This window comes from Schistocerca americana, chromosome 3, assembly GCF_021461395.2.
Source record: "Schistocerca americana isolate TAMUIC-IGC-003095 chromosome 3, iqSchAmer2.1, whole genome shotgun sequence".
NCBI classification, from domain to species: domain Eukaryota; kingdom Metazoa; phylum Arthropoda; class Insecta; order Orthoptera; family Acrididae; genus Schistocerca; species Schistocerca americana.
The window spans coordinates 209,287,419-209,300,389 of record NC_060121.1 but is presented as its reverse complement, the minus strand read 5'-3'; the positions used below and the strand labels follow the sequence as shown (position 1 = coordinate 209,300,389).

The following is a 12,971-nucleotide window of genomic DNA, read 5'->3' as shown; positions in this document are numbered from 1 at the left end:
GCCATCATGATCATGTCTCAGGTCAAGGTCAATGGGTGCTGTTGTGATCTTCAGGTTTGCTACTATTTCTTTACCTATGTTGAGGATTCCTTGGTAGGGATGGTGCTGCAGGTTATATCGCACAGAGAGTCTTTGACAGATGTGAAAATAATTGCAGGTGTGTCCTAGGGAAATGTGTTGAGATCTTTAATGTTCATGTTGGATATTAATGACAAGGTAGACAATAGTAATTTGTGTTTGAAAATGATATAGTTATCTGTAATGAAGCAATCAGAAAGAAAAACTGCAGTCAAATCTTAGTAATGTTTCAAAGTGGTGCGTAGATTGGCAACTCACTTTAAGTGTGTAATTGTATACTTCACAAAATGCAAAAATTTTAGTGTGCTATAATATAAGTCTATCTATAATCTTATTGACCTGTATTCTGCTCTTGGTATCTGCTTGTCCACACTGTCTGCTCTTGAGCCATTATATGGTACACTGATCAGTTTTTAAATGACAAATACAACACTGTACAAGTTAACTTGAAATCTTTTCACATTTATTGGCACCAGTAATATTATGATAATCACCTTAATTTGTGGATTTATATAGTTTGCGTATTACAGGTCAGCACATCACTTCCACAACAAGTGATCTGACAGAGTGGCAACATTTTTACATTCCATTTTCACTATCGAATTCTAACTAATAAACAACATGATATTAGTTTCAGTATTTAGTCATTACACATAGTAGCTGTTCACTTTGTATATCTGGACGGAAATTATCTTGTAACATGAAGTTTAGAATTTGATAACTAATTGCATACTGGACCTCAACATATTTGTAAATTATGACTGATAGTGGCCAAGATGTTGGCACATAAGCCTCTTAATACAGACTCTACACACTTTAATGTGCAACTGACTGCAAGATTTTAATAATGTGAATGAGTATGACAGGCTAATTGAATCATTGTCCTGCTTAAGTACTTATAGATGTGCATAAGAATAACAATCAAATTCTGTTGTTATATTTTTTATATCACTATGAAAGAGAGGAAAATCACAGGACACAAATTATAGTAAGCAAAACAGCAGGTCTGTTTAACTATGAACTGCACGATTAGGAAAAAGATAGTTATAAGTTATTATTTACACTTCCATGTGGGTTGGCAGAGTTCATGAAATGTAACCAAAAAATGAAATTTTCCAAATGTTATAACTGTATCAGCAAACCATTGTGAAAAATGTGGTAGACAGTATGTCCCATTTTACCAGTTGTTAGTGCGTCCACCACCGTAGCTGAGTGCACAGTGTGCTGGCTTGTCATGCAAGGGGGGGGTGGGGGGGTGGGAGGGGGGAGTGGAAGGGGGGGCAGGGGGGAAGAGCCAGGTTCAATTCCTGGCTGGGTTAGAGATTTTCTCCACTCAGGGACTGGGAGTTTGTGTCATCTTCATCATGATCATTTCATCTTCATCTACATACAAGTCACCAAAGTGGCGTCACCTCAAAAGACTTGCACCAGGCAATCAGGTCTACCCGCTGGGAGGCTCTTGCCACACAACATTTCATTTCAGTTATTAGGACTTTTTCCTGTTCCATTTGCACACAGACTGGGTGAAGAATGATCTTAAATGCCTCTTTGTATGCTGTAATTAGCCTAGTCTTGTATTTGCTATGCCTATGGGAGCAACACATAAGGGATTTTAATGTGTTCCTAGATTCTTCAAACTTTGTAAATAGGTTTTCGCAGGATAATTTGCATCTGTCTTCAAGTACCTAACAGTTTAGTTCTTTCAGCATCTTCAAGACACTTTCCCATGGATCAAACAAACTTGTGACTCATTTGTGCTGCCCTCCTTGTATCCATTCAGTATTACAAAACTAATACTTTCTTTGGTACAAATGGGAATTTTTGGAATTGGAAAAATCTGGGCTACAAAAGCTATGGAATTGAATTTCAAAAATAACCATTAATTATGATTAAAATATTCTGCAACATGAGTATTTGAAATGTGAGTAGTTTCTCAAATAAAATGGTTTTGGAAAAAGTAAAATGTTTATGGACAAGTGGAGAATGAGGGCTTTCAGATGAGCCATATAAACAAACAGCTATATGTTCAGTGACCTCCACATGCTCCTTACAAATCTTAAATTATGAACATTTGGCCCAGAGAACAGTGTCACAGAACTGCTGAAAAACCTGAACTGGCAGATGCTTAAATACAGATCCTGAGAAAACCTGCTTACAAAGTTACAAGTAAATGTATTAAGTGAGAAATATAGAAATATATCAAATCACTCTTCATTATTCCAGAGACCTTTTCACATCTCAAACATCAGTGCTGAGGTGCTACCACCTCTGTAGTGCTGTTTGAGTTTTGGGGGAATACCAAGTGGGCCGAGGCGTGACCAGGAATTTGCACTGAGGAGGGATTTGTACTAGTGTAGTCTGTGCAATTATGCAAAGCCACTGTGCAAGGGTGGCATAACAAGTAGCACATCTACCTAGTGAGCAGGAGACCCAACTTTGAATCCTGGCCTTTGTACAAATTTTTGATCGTTACTTCAGACTGCTTATATACATCATACAAATGTATTACATCCCCTATTATTGCTCCCATAGTTGCTGGAAAGACAAGTTAGACTAGTTGCTCTGTGCACAGAGCCATTTAAGTAACCATTTTTCCTGTGCTCCTACAGTATTCCCCTGTAAATACATGTGTATGCAGAGTCAAATTTGTTGCCATCTGGCAGCTCTGAGCCAATGCAACCATAATTAAATTTTCTTCTCAGATTGTGCTGGCACAGCTTGAGAGACTTCATTACTGCTGCAGTTGTGCTTGTGCTCAAATATTATCAGCTTCAAGCAGTTCACAATTTTATATAGATGAATATGAAATACTTCTTCTCTCAATGGTAACAAGGGATATTGCTTGCCCATGCACCTTGATATCAGACATCAGATTGATGACATTTTTGACTGTTCTTTAGCCATATTGTTCTGTCATGATGTTATTTGGCATTGTCACAGCATGTGCATTTATTTGGTGGTGCTCCACATTACTCCGAAACCAGGAAGCTGCTTGTAAAGGTTACACAATGCCCACACAGCACGGCAACTCATGGTAATACTGTGACTGCCATCCCAGCTTGAAGGCTCACTCTGTGGGAGTGATATGTTACCCCATACTCCATACATGAATGGAATAGAAAGTAAACATAACATAACAAAATATTATGTGAAAAAGAATTACTTCTTCAAGATAATACGTAGGTACACTATATCTGTATGGTTTACTAGTAGAGAGTAGTAAACAAAGGCACTTTGCTGTGGATAGAGTAAAATCCCCATACTGGGCATTAAAATGTTACGAGCCCATAATAGCAATATTCCATGTGTAGACAGAGTAATTTATTGTAAATAGTCTTCACGGGTTTGCCACTGGATGACGTGCAAATGCCAAAATATTTCCTTGGAGGAACTGTCCAACATCTTCAGGTTGTTGTACCTTGCTGGTGGCTGTATATAGAACACGTGCACGAAGAATGCACAGGCGCGGAAATCATGGATGTGCAATGATCTGCAGATAGATGGCGCCATATTCAAATGCCCTCACAGAGTAGCCCTCCTGCACTGTGTGTGCTGTACTACACTATGTTAACTAACACTGCAGCCAGATGTCACTCACCAAGGAAAAAAAGAAAAGAGAAAAAAAAAAAAAAAAAACAGGCCAATGTTATGACGGGCCTGTTATCAAAAAAATCTGCAGGTCATTGTGCATGCATTATTTCCATGCCTGTGCATTCTTCGTGCTTGTGTTCTATGTTCAGAGCGTCAACATGTGGATACCGTTGGTTGTACCTAGCCACCAGCAAGGTACAATCACCTGAAGATGTTGGACAGTTGCTCCAAGGAAATATTGTGGAATTTACACAACATTATCCAATGGTAAACCTGTGAAGACTATTTGCAACATATCCACTGTGAAAGCTTGAATAGTCACAGAGTAGTGTATTGTTTCAAACATAACATTTTTTTAATAAACCCTGTAAATATTTCATGATGGCATTGATATGTACAATTTGTGCAATTACCTTTATTTCAACGAAGCCAAACTTTATGCCTGTGGGAGGCCACAGATTTTTTCCAGTGAGTTGTCCAACATGATGGGTGAAGAGTGTCAAATGTATACCAGTAACACTGATGCTGGAAGATCAGAGGAAGATGCAAATGATAGTTGCCCTGATTCCAGATGGTAGTGGCATCCAGATTCACATCCAGCCCATAGCAATAGACATGCAGTGACTGCTGATTGCGTCATGATCATATCACAAATTAACATTAATATTGTGCACAATTTCACATTTGTAACAACCAGTTACCATTTTCTGGAAGCTGTGCTATGTAACAGGGTGTCATTTACGAGACTTCCTCTCATCCCTCTTCACCAAACAGCATGTTTCTAATAATGTAGTGACTGTTGCAAGTTGAGGAGTGAATTAATAATGAGAGACAATTCCCATATGACATCATTGACAGTTGTTTGTGAATGTCACTTTGCCAGTAATCAACACATAGGATCAATTGTGGTCATCATGCTGTTACGTGAGGAGCCACAAAAAACTATGACTGTACATTTCTGATCGTTAACAAAGCAGGATACATTCTTATCATTATCCAGTCCATTTGTTACCATTACTATATAAAGCCCAGTAGAACAAAGCTTGTACATACACTGTGCAGATTGTACCATGCACATTCCAAGTGTTTTTGATTTTGCCAGTGCTTCAAGTACTCACATTTCCAGAATAACATCATAATGAATGCACAATGTCAGAGTATATGCTTAATAAATTGTGAGATATATTCTACTAACTTCATTCACTGCTCTGGCAGTTTGCAGTGGTGTATTGAACATCATGATTTGGGTCAAGAGTAGAGTGGCTAAGGAGAAGGCAGAGGAAGAATCACTCTTCTAACAAAGTCTGGGTAATAGCTGGTGTGTGACGAGTGCAGAACACGTTACGATGCTCAAAATATAATGAACATAACAGTAAAGGTAAAGCAGACTTATAGTATGTTCAGTTAACACAATCATTATGATTCCTGAAGTTTTCCTGGCATAATCAGTATTCCATGGGATTTCATTGTTGCAGCTGGATGATGTCAATATCTTGCCACAGCATTTTGGCTGAATGTAATAGCACAACCATTCCAAGAAAATCACTACATATCTTTTTAGTGCAGTTGATAACAGGGAAATTAAGGACTTGTGGCCTATAATTTCCATGATGCAATGCCCTCTAGTTAATTTTGTTTGACAATGCCTGTCCCCACACTGACGAGGCACTGGACAGTGACAACGAGTAGAGTAACCAACAAATTTTACAGATTTCTTAGAACATTTATGTTATATTCTGCATTCTATGTGAAAACTTTGGGACCTGCAAATCTCATTGAGAAATGAGTGAGACAGATACTTACAAAAGTTCTGAGCTGTCTTGTGGAGATCACTCCAAATGGATGCAAATTATAAGAGGATACTTCTAAAAGTAAATAACATTTACTTTTCCAGACATTTTTACTCAAAATAATGTAAAAATCTTATTTTACACCATGTTTTTGTATCTTAGCAATTTTTCTACGTAGTCATCACTCATATTTAAACATCTGTCATTTTCCTCCACAACCTTTCCTATGGCTTCTGCATACCCATTTGCTACCAGGTTGTTGAACCAGTCACTGGCATCCTCTCTCAGTTTCTGGTCATTTCCATAGTGCTTAACACCCAAAAAATCCTTCCATTTAGAAAAAGATAGTAATCACTGAGGACTAAGGCAGGGCTATAATATGGATGTTTGGAAACTTCCGACTTAAACCATTGAAGCAAATCCTTCATCGATGCATCAGAATGTGGTTGAATATTATCATGAAGAAGCACGATGCTGTTGGACAACACTTCAAGCTCTTTGTTTTGAACAATTTGGCATATTCAGTGAAATATCTGATGCTATTCCACTGCATTTGTGGTCTTTCCTCTGAGCATAAATTTGACGAGTAGGGTGCCCTTCTGATACCAAAACACTTTGGCCGTAACCTTTTCCATGCTCTTAATTTGTTTGGCTTCTTTTGCCTTTCTCTGTGGTCATGAATGATGTCATCTCGTTCACTGGCACTTTGTTTCTGAACTTTTGTGCAAAATCCTGGTCCTGTCTCCAATAACAATGTGGGTCAATAACTCCTCACCGCCCTTGTCATGCCTAATAACAAAAGTCAGCACTGCTCCCATTCAACACTTTTAAAGTTCATCTTTCAAAAGTTGTGGAACCAACATGATCCACACTTTTTGACAGCCAAAATAATGAGTACAATTTGGTAGAGAACTGATAATTAAATTTCAGGAAAGCACATATTCTGTTTATCAATACAGAATCATCTGTCCTATTTAACTTCTTTTTCAGTCCTTGACATGGGTTTGTCGGTCACTGTTTTTCATCATGAATATTCATTTGTATGTAATTAAATCTGATGTATCATTTTCAAACTGAAGCATCAGTCATCGTATTTCCATAAATTTCAGTTTTCTGCGCGTAAATTCGATAGAGTGAACCTTTTTAGCTTTCAGAAACCATACCACTATATAACTGGTGGGACTGTTAAATCTGCCACACTTTTTAAAATAAAAGAAATAAAAAGTAAATAACCACTCCTACTCACTGTTAGCATCATACTGTTGCCATCTATTTGGAAGATCTGTGCTGTGGCATAGTGGCAGGGGCTGGGGGAAGGGACGGGGGGAGGGGTAATTGTGCAGCTCTTCAAATCAAATTGTTCTTAGTTTTAGAATGACCCCTCATACTCTGTTGTCCATGATGGACAAACTAGCTGCCAATCTATTAGTACACATAAGATGATGCAATATCTACCTACATAGACACTTCACAAACCACTTTATGGTGTGCGTCAGAGGGCACCATGTACCACTACCAGTTTTTTCCTTTCCTATTACACTTGTAAATGGATTGAGAGAAAAATGACTGTCTATATGCCTCCTTATGAGCCATCTCTTATCTTGTCTTCATACTCATTATGCAAAATGTTCATTGGTGATGGTAGAATCATTCTGCAGACAGCTGTGAAGACCAGTTCACTAAATTATTCCCCTTCATCATATTGTTTCTATTTTTTGTTGTGCTGTATATATTAATGGCTGTGTGTTTCTGTATCACGTAAATAATGCAATGTTTGCAAGATGTTGGTACTGTCTTTTTAGTGTCTCAGTTACATGATAATAAAAACTACACAACATGAGTCAATATCTCAGCAATTGTCAGGCAATCTGTTTTGGTAGTTTCTGGCAAAACTTGTACAGACATAATAATTTCATGTATATTTGTAGGTATTAAAATTTTGTACAAAAGACATGAAAGCACTCTATGATTCGTAAAATTGGTAACTTACATCTTATTAATGCAACACTAAGAATCATGTAATATCTCAAGTGTAATTTTTTAAAATATTACATATCTTAATGTTTCTGTTTCTCAGTGATGTCATACACTGAAATGTGTCTGTATTGTTGTAGTGGCCCTCAGTCAATTGCCAGAGTTTATCTCAGATCCCAGCACAGTTGGAAATAAGCCAATGCCGTTCCACAGATGCACAATTAACCTTAACTGTGAAAATCTGGACGTTCTCACAAAAGCATATGAAGCAGCAACAAAAGGAAAAATTTCAGAGAGGTTAGCACTGTACCAAAATAATACAAACAAGTTATTTGCTTTAAATTCAGTATTAATACTAACCTTCATAAGTGTGGTTGTGCACATTAAATGTAAATTGGAGAATACAAACTGTGTAGATTTACTAATTTGTTGAGAAAGCAGGCTTTCCTGGCAAATTTCACTAATGCAATCTTCTTGAGCTATCAGCTAAGTTGCTATGTTGTCTTGTAGCACTGCTTCAAGTTGCCTGAAGGTGACCTAGGAACAAGGAAGCATTTAGCAGCAGAGAGCCACAGTGGAGGAAGACTGTTATAAGTTATAAGCTATCAGAGAAATTCCTTTTTCAGATATAGAAAAACTCAACTTACACATTTATACACACACAGCTCATGCATACATGAGACAGCAGTGGCTGTGTGTGTGTGTGTGTGTGTGTGTGTGTGTGTGTGTGTGTGTGTGTGTGTGTGTGTGTATGTGTGTGTGTGTGTTTGTTTGTTTTTCCTACATCTGAAGAAGGACTTTCTCTGACAGCTAATATCTAATAATCTTCTATGAGTGTGACTGTCTGCCACTCGATGCCACCTCTATGTCCATCTCATGCTGGTGTTATTCCATTCTGGATTTTCCATTGCTTAAACTTGCTGAAACATTACTTTCAGAAGACATTGCCTCTCATCTAACTCAAAAGATTTCATTTGGTCATCATTCAATTAGGCTACAGAGACATATATACATAACTACATACACTGGGCAATTCATGATATTCACGGCATGTATGATTACCTTGTTCTATTTGTGCAATTTAATTTATGCCCAAAAATGGAAGGTTTCCTCTTTTACTGCCTGCAAACAAGTTATTTAAATTATCTATCCTCCTGTTTAGCTTTTTTCTGGAATTTCTTTGTTGTATGCTCCTCGAGTTCTAAATGGGCATTTTTGCTCCAAAACTCTTCTCTTTTATGTTTGTAAACACTGTCAAATCATAATACAGCCATATTTTGCTTGAGTGTTTTGATAATTAAGATTTTTAATCTTTTAGTTTCATATTTAGCTTTTTTAGAATCTTATTTTCAGAACACTCTTTCTGCAATAAAACCTGTGGTATTTCCATAAATTCCTATTAATAATGGAAATACATGTTATGAAGAAGAAAGAACATGATTACTTACTCAGTGGTCAGAATGAATTCTGTTGGAAGTCTTATTTATGGTCTACATTAAATTGGTTCACTAGTTGCATGAAACATGCTGCCAGGTGGATATATACATAAATATGAAATGAGAAAGTCATTTGGTGGTGACTGGTCCTTGTTGTCAACATTGATTCTCTGGGTATACTGAAAACAACTTATATCAAAAATGTATAGGGTGACACAGAATGAATTTCACTCTGCAGCAGAGCATATGCTGTTTTTAAACTTACAAGCAGACTGAATTGGGTGCTGCACTGGGACTAAAACCCAAAACCCTGCCCATTATGTGCAACACCTCCACTGATTGAGCAATCAAAGTATAATCCATGACCTGCCCTCATAGCCTCACCTCCACCAGCAACCTCATCCGCCCTCCAAACCCACGGGAACTCCCTTGCATCCTTTGACATAAATTATAGAAAAATTGAATTATTGCAAGAACAATGCCCACCTACTGAGTATCAATTTACTTTTTGAGTGTGATCACTGTGCATGATGGTCTTTTGTCCTGGTAATAGGTATTTAAATTTCTTAAACATCCATACTATTGCTAATATCTCTTTTTTGAGTTATGCTATAATTCCTTTCAGTATGTGTGAGCATACGGCTTGCAAATGCTATTGGTTTTTGTTCCACTACAACACCAATAGTGTTTCTTCATACAGTTGGGCCCCGAGGCCATAATCTGAGGCATATGTCATGAGATGAAACAGTTGGCTACTATCAGAATGCACCAGTAATTTTGCTGACACCAAACTGTCCCTGACAGCTAAGAAATTGGCTGTGCATTCTTTTGTCCATCACCACACTGAATATTGTTTCAATATCTTTGCCATATGTGGCACATTTAGAACTGATTTATTAAAAAACTTTTTGTAAAATTCTGCCATCCTTAAATATACCTAGTTGTTGTTCATTGGATGGTTCCAAACACTTGCCAGTTCTATCTCTCTTACTTAGGTCTGGTCTTATTCCTTCTCTATTTATCAAATGTCCTAAAAATTTAATGTCGGTCCTACTGAATAGAGATTTGGAAAATTTCAGTGTATTTTCCCGTGAATATAACGAGATATGAGTTTATCCAATAAGTAAATGTGATCTTCCCAGATTTATGTTATTAACATTATGTCTTCTACGTATACCAAGATATTGTGTTTCAGATCATCTCCAATTGCCTTATCATGAATGCTTATGAAGACCAATACTAAGATGTTCAGTCCAAACAGTAGAACCCTGAACTGATAAGCTCTACCCTCAAACAGAATTGTTGTATATTTGTCTAACATCTTGCATACTCCAATTTGCCAATATCCTAATGTTAAATCCATAGTAGTAATGTACTTCACCCCTGCAAACCTTGTCAACTGCTCATGTATCATGGGCAGTCTGTCTCTTTCTGGTCCTGGTACTCTACTTAATGTTCTTGGGTCAAGTGTAGTCTGCTGTTCAACTGGTTTCTTAATGACAACCAGTGAGTTATTATAACAACTGTTAGATACTTCTATTACATCCCAATCTATGATCCTATTAATTCAGTGTGCATCAGACCATACCCTCCTCTGGTTTTAGTTTATGCATCTCAACCTGGGATGTTTATTTCCCAAGCACTGGAGTAAAACTTTACATATAATTTAAATTTGTGAAGCCGAACACTGAAAGTTTTTAATAAGTCTTACTATTAATAGTATTAATATGTTTCAGTTTTCTATCATCAGAATAAGTACAACTTTTCACAAATGTGCCTCTACTTTTTGAATTCCCCTCATATATCTGTACCTGTATGTAGATGATTTTGTAAATAAGCTTTACCTATAATGTACTTTTAAAGATATAACAAGGGATGGCTTTTCTGATAGTGCATATGCATCAATAGTGAGTTTCGGCATTAACATCTATTTATAAATAGCTGTTTAACCATGCATAACACCACGGTCCAAGCTAGTAACATATTTAATTCTACTAACCCCCTAAGACATCCCCCCCACTGGTAAAAGCACAAATCGCACCCTGTATTAATTTCATGTCATGCCATGTCCTTTAAAACTACTGATGTCTTGTATGGTCCCACACATAAAGGATCTTGAGGTTTTATCTTTAATGTGCATGTAAAATCTGTAATTGTTCCTGGTTTCAACAAAAATATCCCTTTTTGACTGGTTAGCAACTGAATAATGTCTACGTTCTCCTGTGCATTAAGTCCTGATGATTTATCAATATTAGCTGCTAATCTTTCACTGATATTGTTCCTACATATATAGTGCTCACATGTATCTCTGTTTGATATATCACAGTTTCTATTGTGAGCACTACATTCTCTTGACTAGTTTCCGTGCAATCGAATGACAAAGATTGTAGTTGCTGATCATCACCACGTGGAAAAGTTATTATCCCATTTATGTGTGCCAACAGAAAACTGAATTAAGATTTCCGCCAGTACTGATTTACTATTTGTCCTGTAATTCCGATTAACTTCACTCTAGCGAACACCAGCCTCAAGAATACATACATCAAATTATAAATCATCAAAAAAATTCTGGTCCACAAAGCAAATTTCACTGCCTGAATTCATAATTACACCTACTGATACCTTGCCTATCATGCCATGTCACAATACATTTTTTAAAACAAACGGTTTAGATACAGCTGTTATAAATTTATGTCGTATCTTGCAAATAGAACAACATGAAGATCAAGCACTTCTTAAACACATTCAATGGTTAGGAAATAGGATCAGTGAATTAAACACCAGATGGAAGCTCCACAGAGGGATACTGTTCCACAAAAGTCACTTTTTGAGTAACAGGTTGCTATGTACTGAATTAATAACATGGCACATACATCTAGGATATGGCTACTTTGGCCCTAAGAAATGTACCATGCACATTAGAAAATATTATTACTTTAAAAATGTGCACTGACAAGTTAAAAATTTTACGACAGTTTAAGACCTCACAATGTGAAAATACAGATGATGAAACTATACACCTTACTTCATCCCATAATACCCAGTGAGTTATGGGGTTTAGAAGCAGAGGACTTCTACAGTCTAAAACAAGTCGGGAGACTGGAACATTTATTATTGGATAACAGTACACTATTTATGCCAAGGTAATGTAAGGAGTTCCTAGCATGGGAAAAAGTCAGTCATATCCTTATATCCCAGTACCAACCACAGGCTATCCCCACCAGAAGTGTGATGCAGGAATTAGGATGGCTATGTCGAATGTATTGTGCTGGTAAACTCTCCCAGTGGATTTAGATGGTGACTGATTTTGAAAGATTACTGAATGAACTCCTCCAGTTCATTACCCAGTTGCCACCCACAGAGATTTTATGTGAGCAAATCAGAGGTGAACCTTTGCCAAAAAAAAAAACCAACTGGCCCAAAGAGAATGTGTTGATTACTCCAATATCGCAGTCAAATACCAAAAAGACATCAATTAAAGCAAATAACATGAGAAAAAAAGGATGGGAAAAGAACCCCAATAGTGTACAAATTAGAGGGCTTGGTATTAGTAAAGAAGCATAATAGAAGTTCAAAGAATGAAGGACTTACTTCCAAGTTTCAGCATCTCTACAAAGGGATGCATAAAATAACACAGGTACCTCAGCCAAAAGAACTGTACTCACCAACCCGATTACAAGGAAAGGAAAAGGGATGTTTAACGAGCAAGATTTAAAATCCTTTGTTGTCAGTGAGAGATAAATTCTTCATTACATTATGTTAAAATTTAAGGCAAAGTGGAATTCAGTGAAACCCCACAACCTATTTAGGGAAGATTAGGTTAGAGGGTATGATGTCAAATATAGGCAAGGGATATTCAATGACAGTCCATAAGTAAAGAAATGAAGAGATGAGTTACGGAAATTAGATAGTAATCAAGTGATGAACTCTTACCTGAGCTGAATGAGATGACGAATATGAAAGTCATGGTTGATATTAACCCATGAGGTGCCTCGTAAAGGAGAATTAAGTACTAGTGTTGCAGTTATTAAGAAAAATAGTTAAGTATATGTCGGTAATATGCTAAATGATGACACTATTAGGGTCAGAGCAATAATTTTCT

General features: G+C 37.0%; 1 protein-coding gene across 1 annotated transcript in view; it reads left to right on the top strand.

The window, feature by feature from the left end:
* LOC124607235 (pyridine nucleotide-disulfide oxidoreductase domain-containing protein 2-like) overlaps positions 1–12,971 on the top strand; it is a 177,333-nt gene that overhangs the window by 126,271 nt on the left and 38,091 nt on the right. The window contains exon 8 of the mRNA XM_047139508.1: positions 7,574–7,730. Coding sequence (XP_046995464.1) covers positions 7,574–7,730 — 157 coding nt within the window. The remainder of the gene's footprint in view (positions 1–7,573; positions 7,731–12,971) is intronic.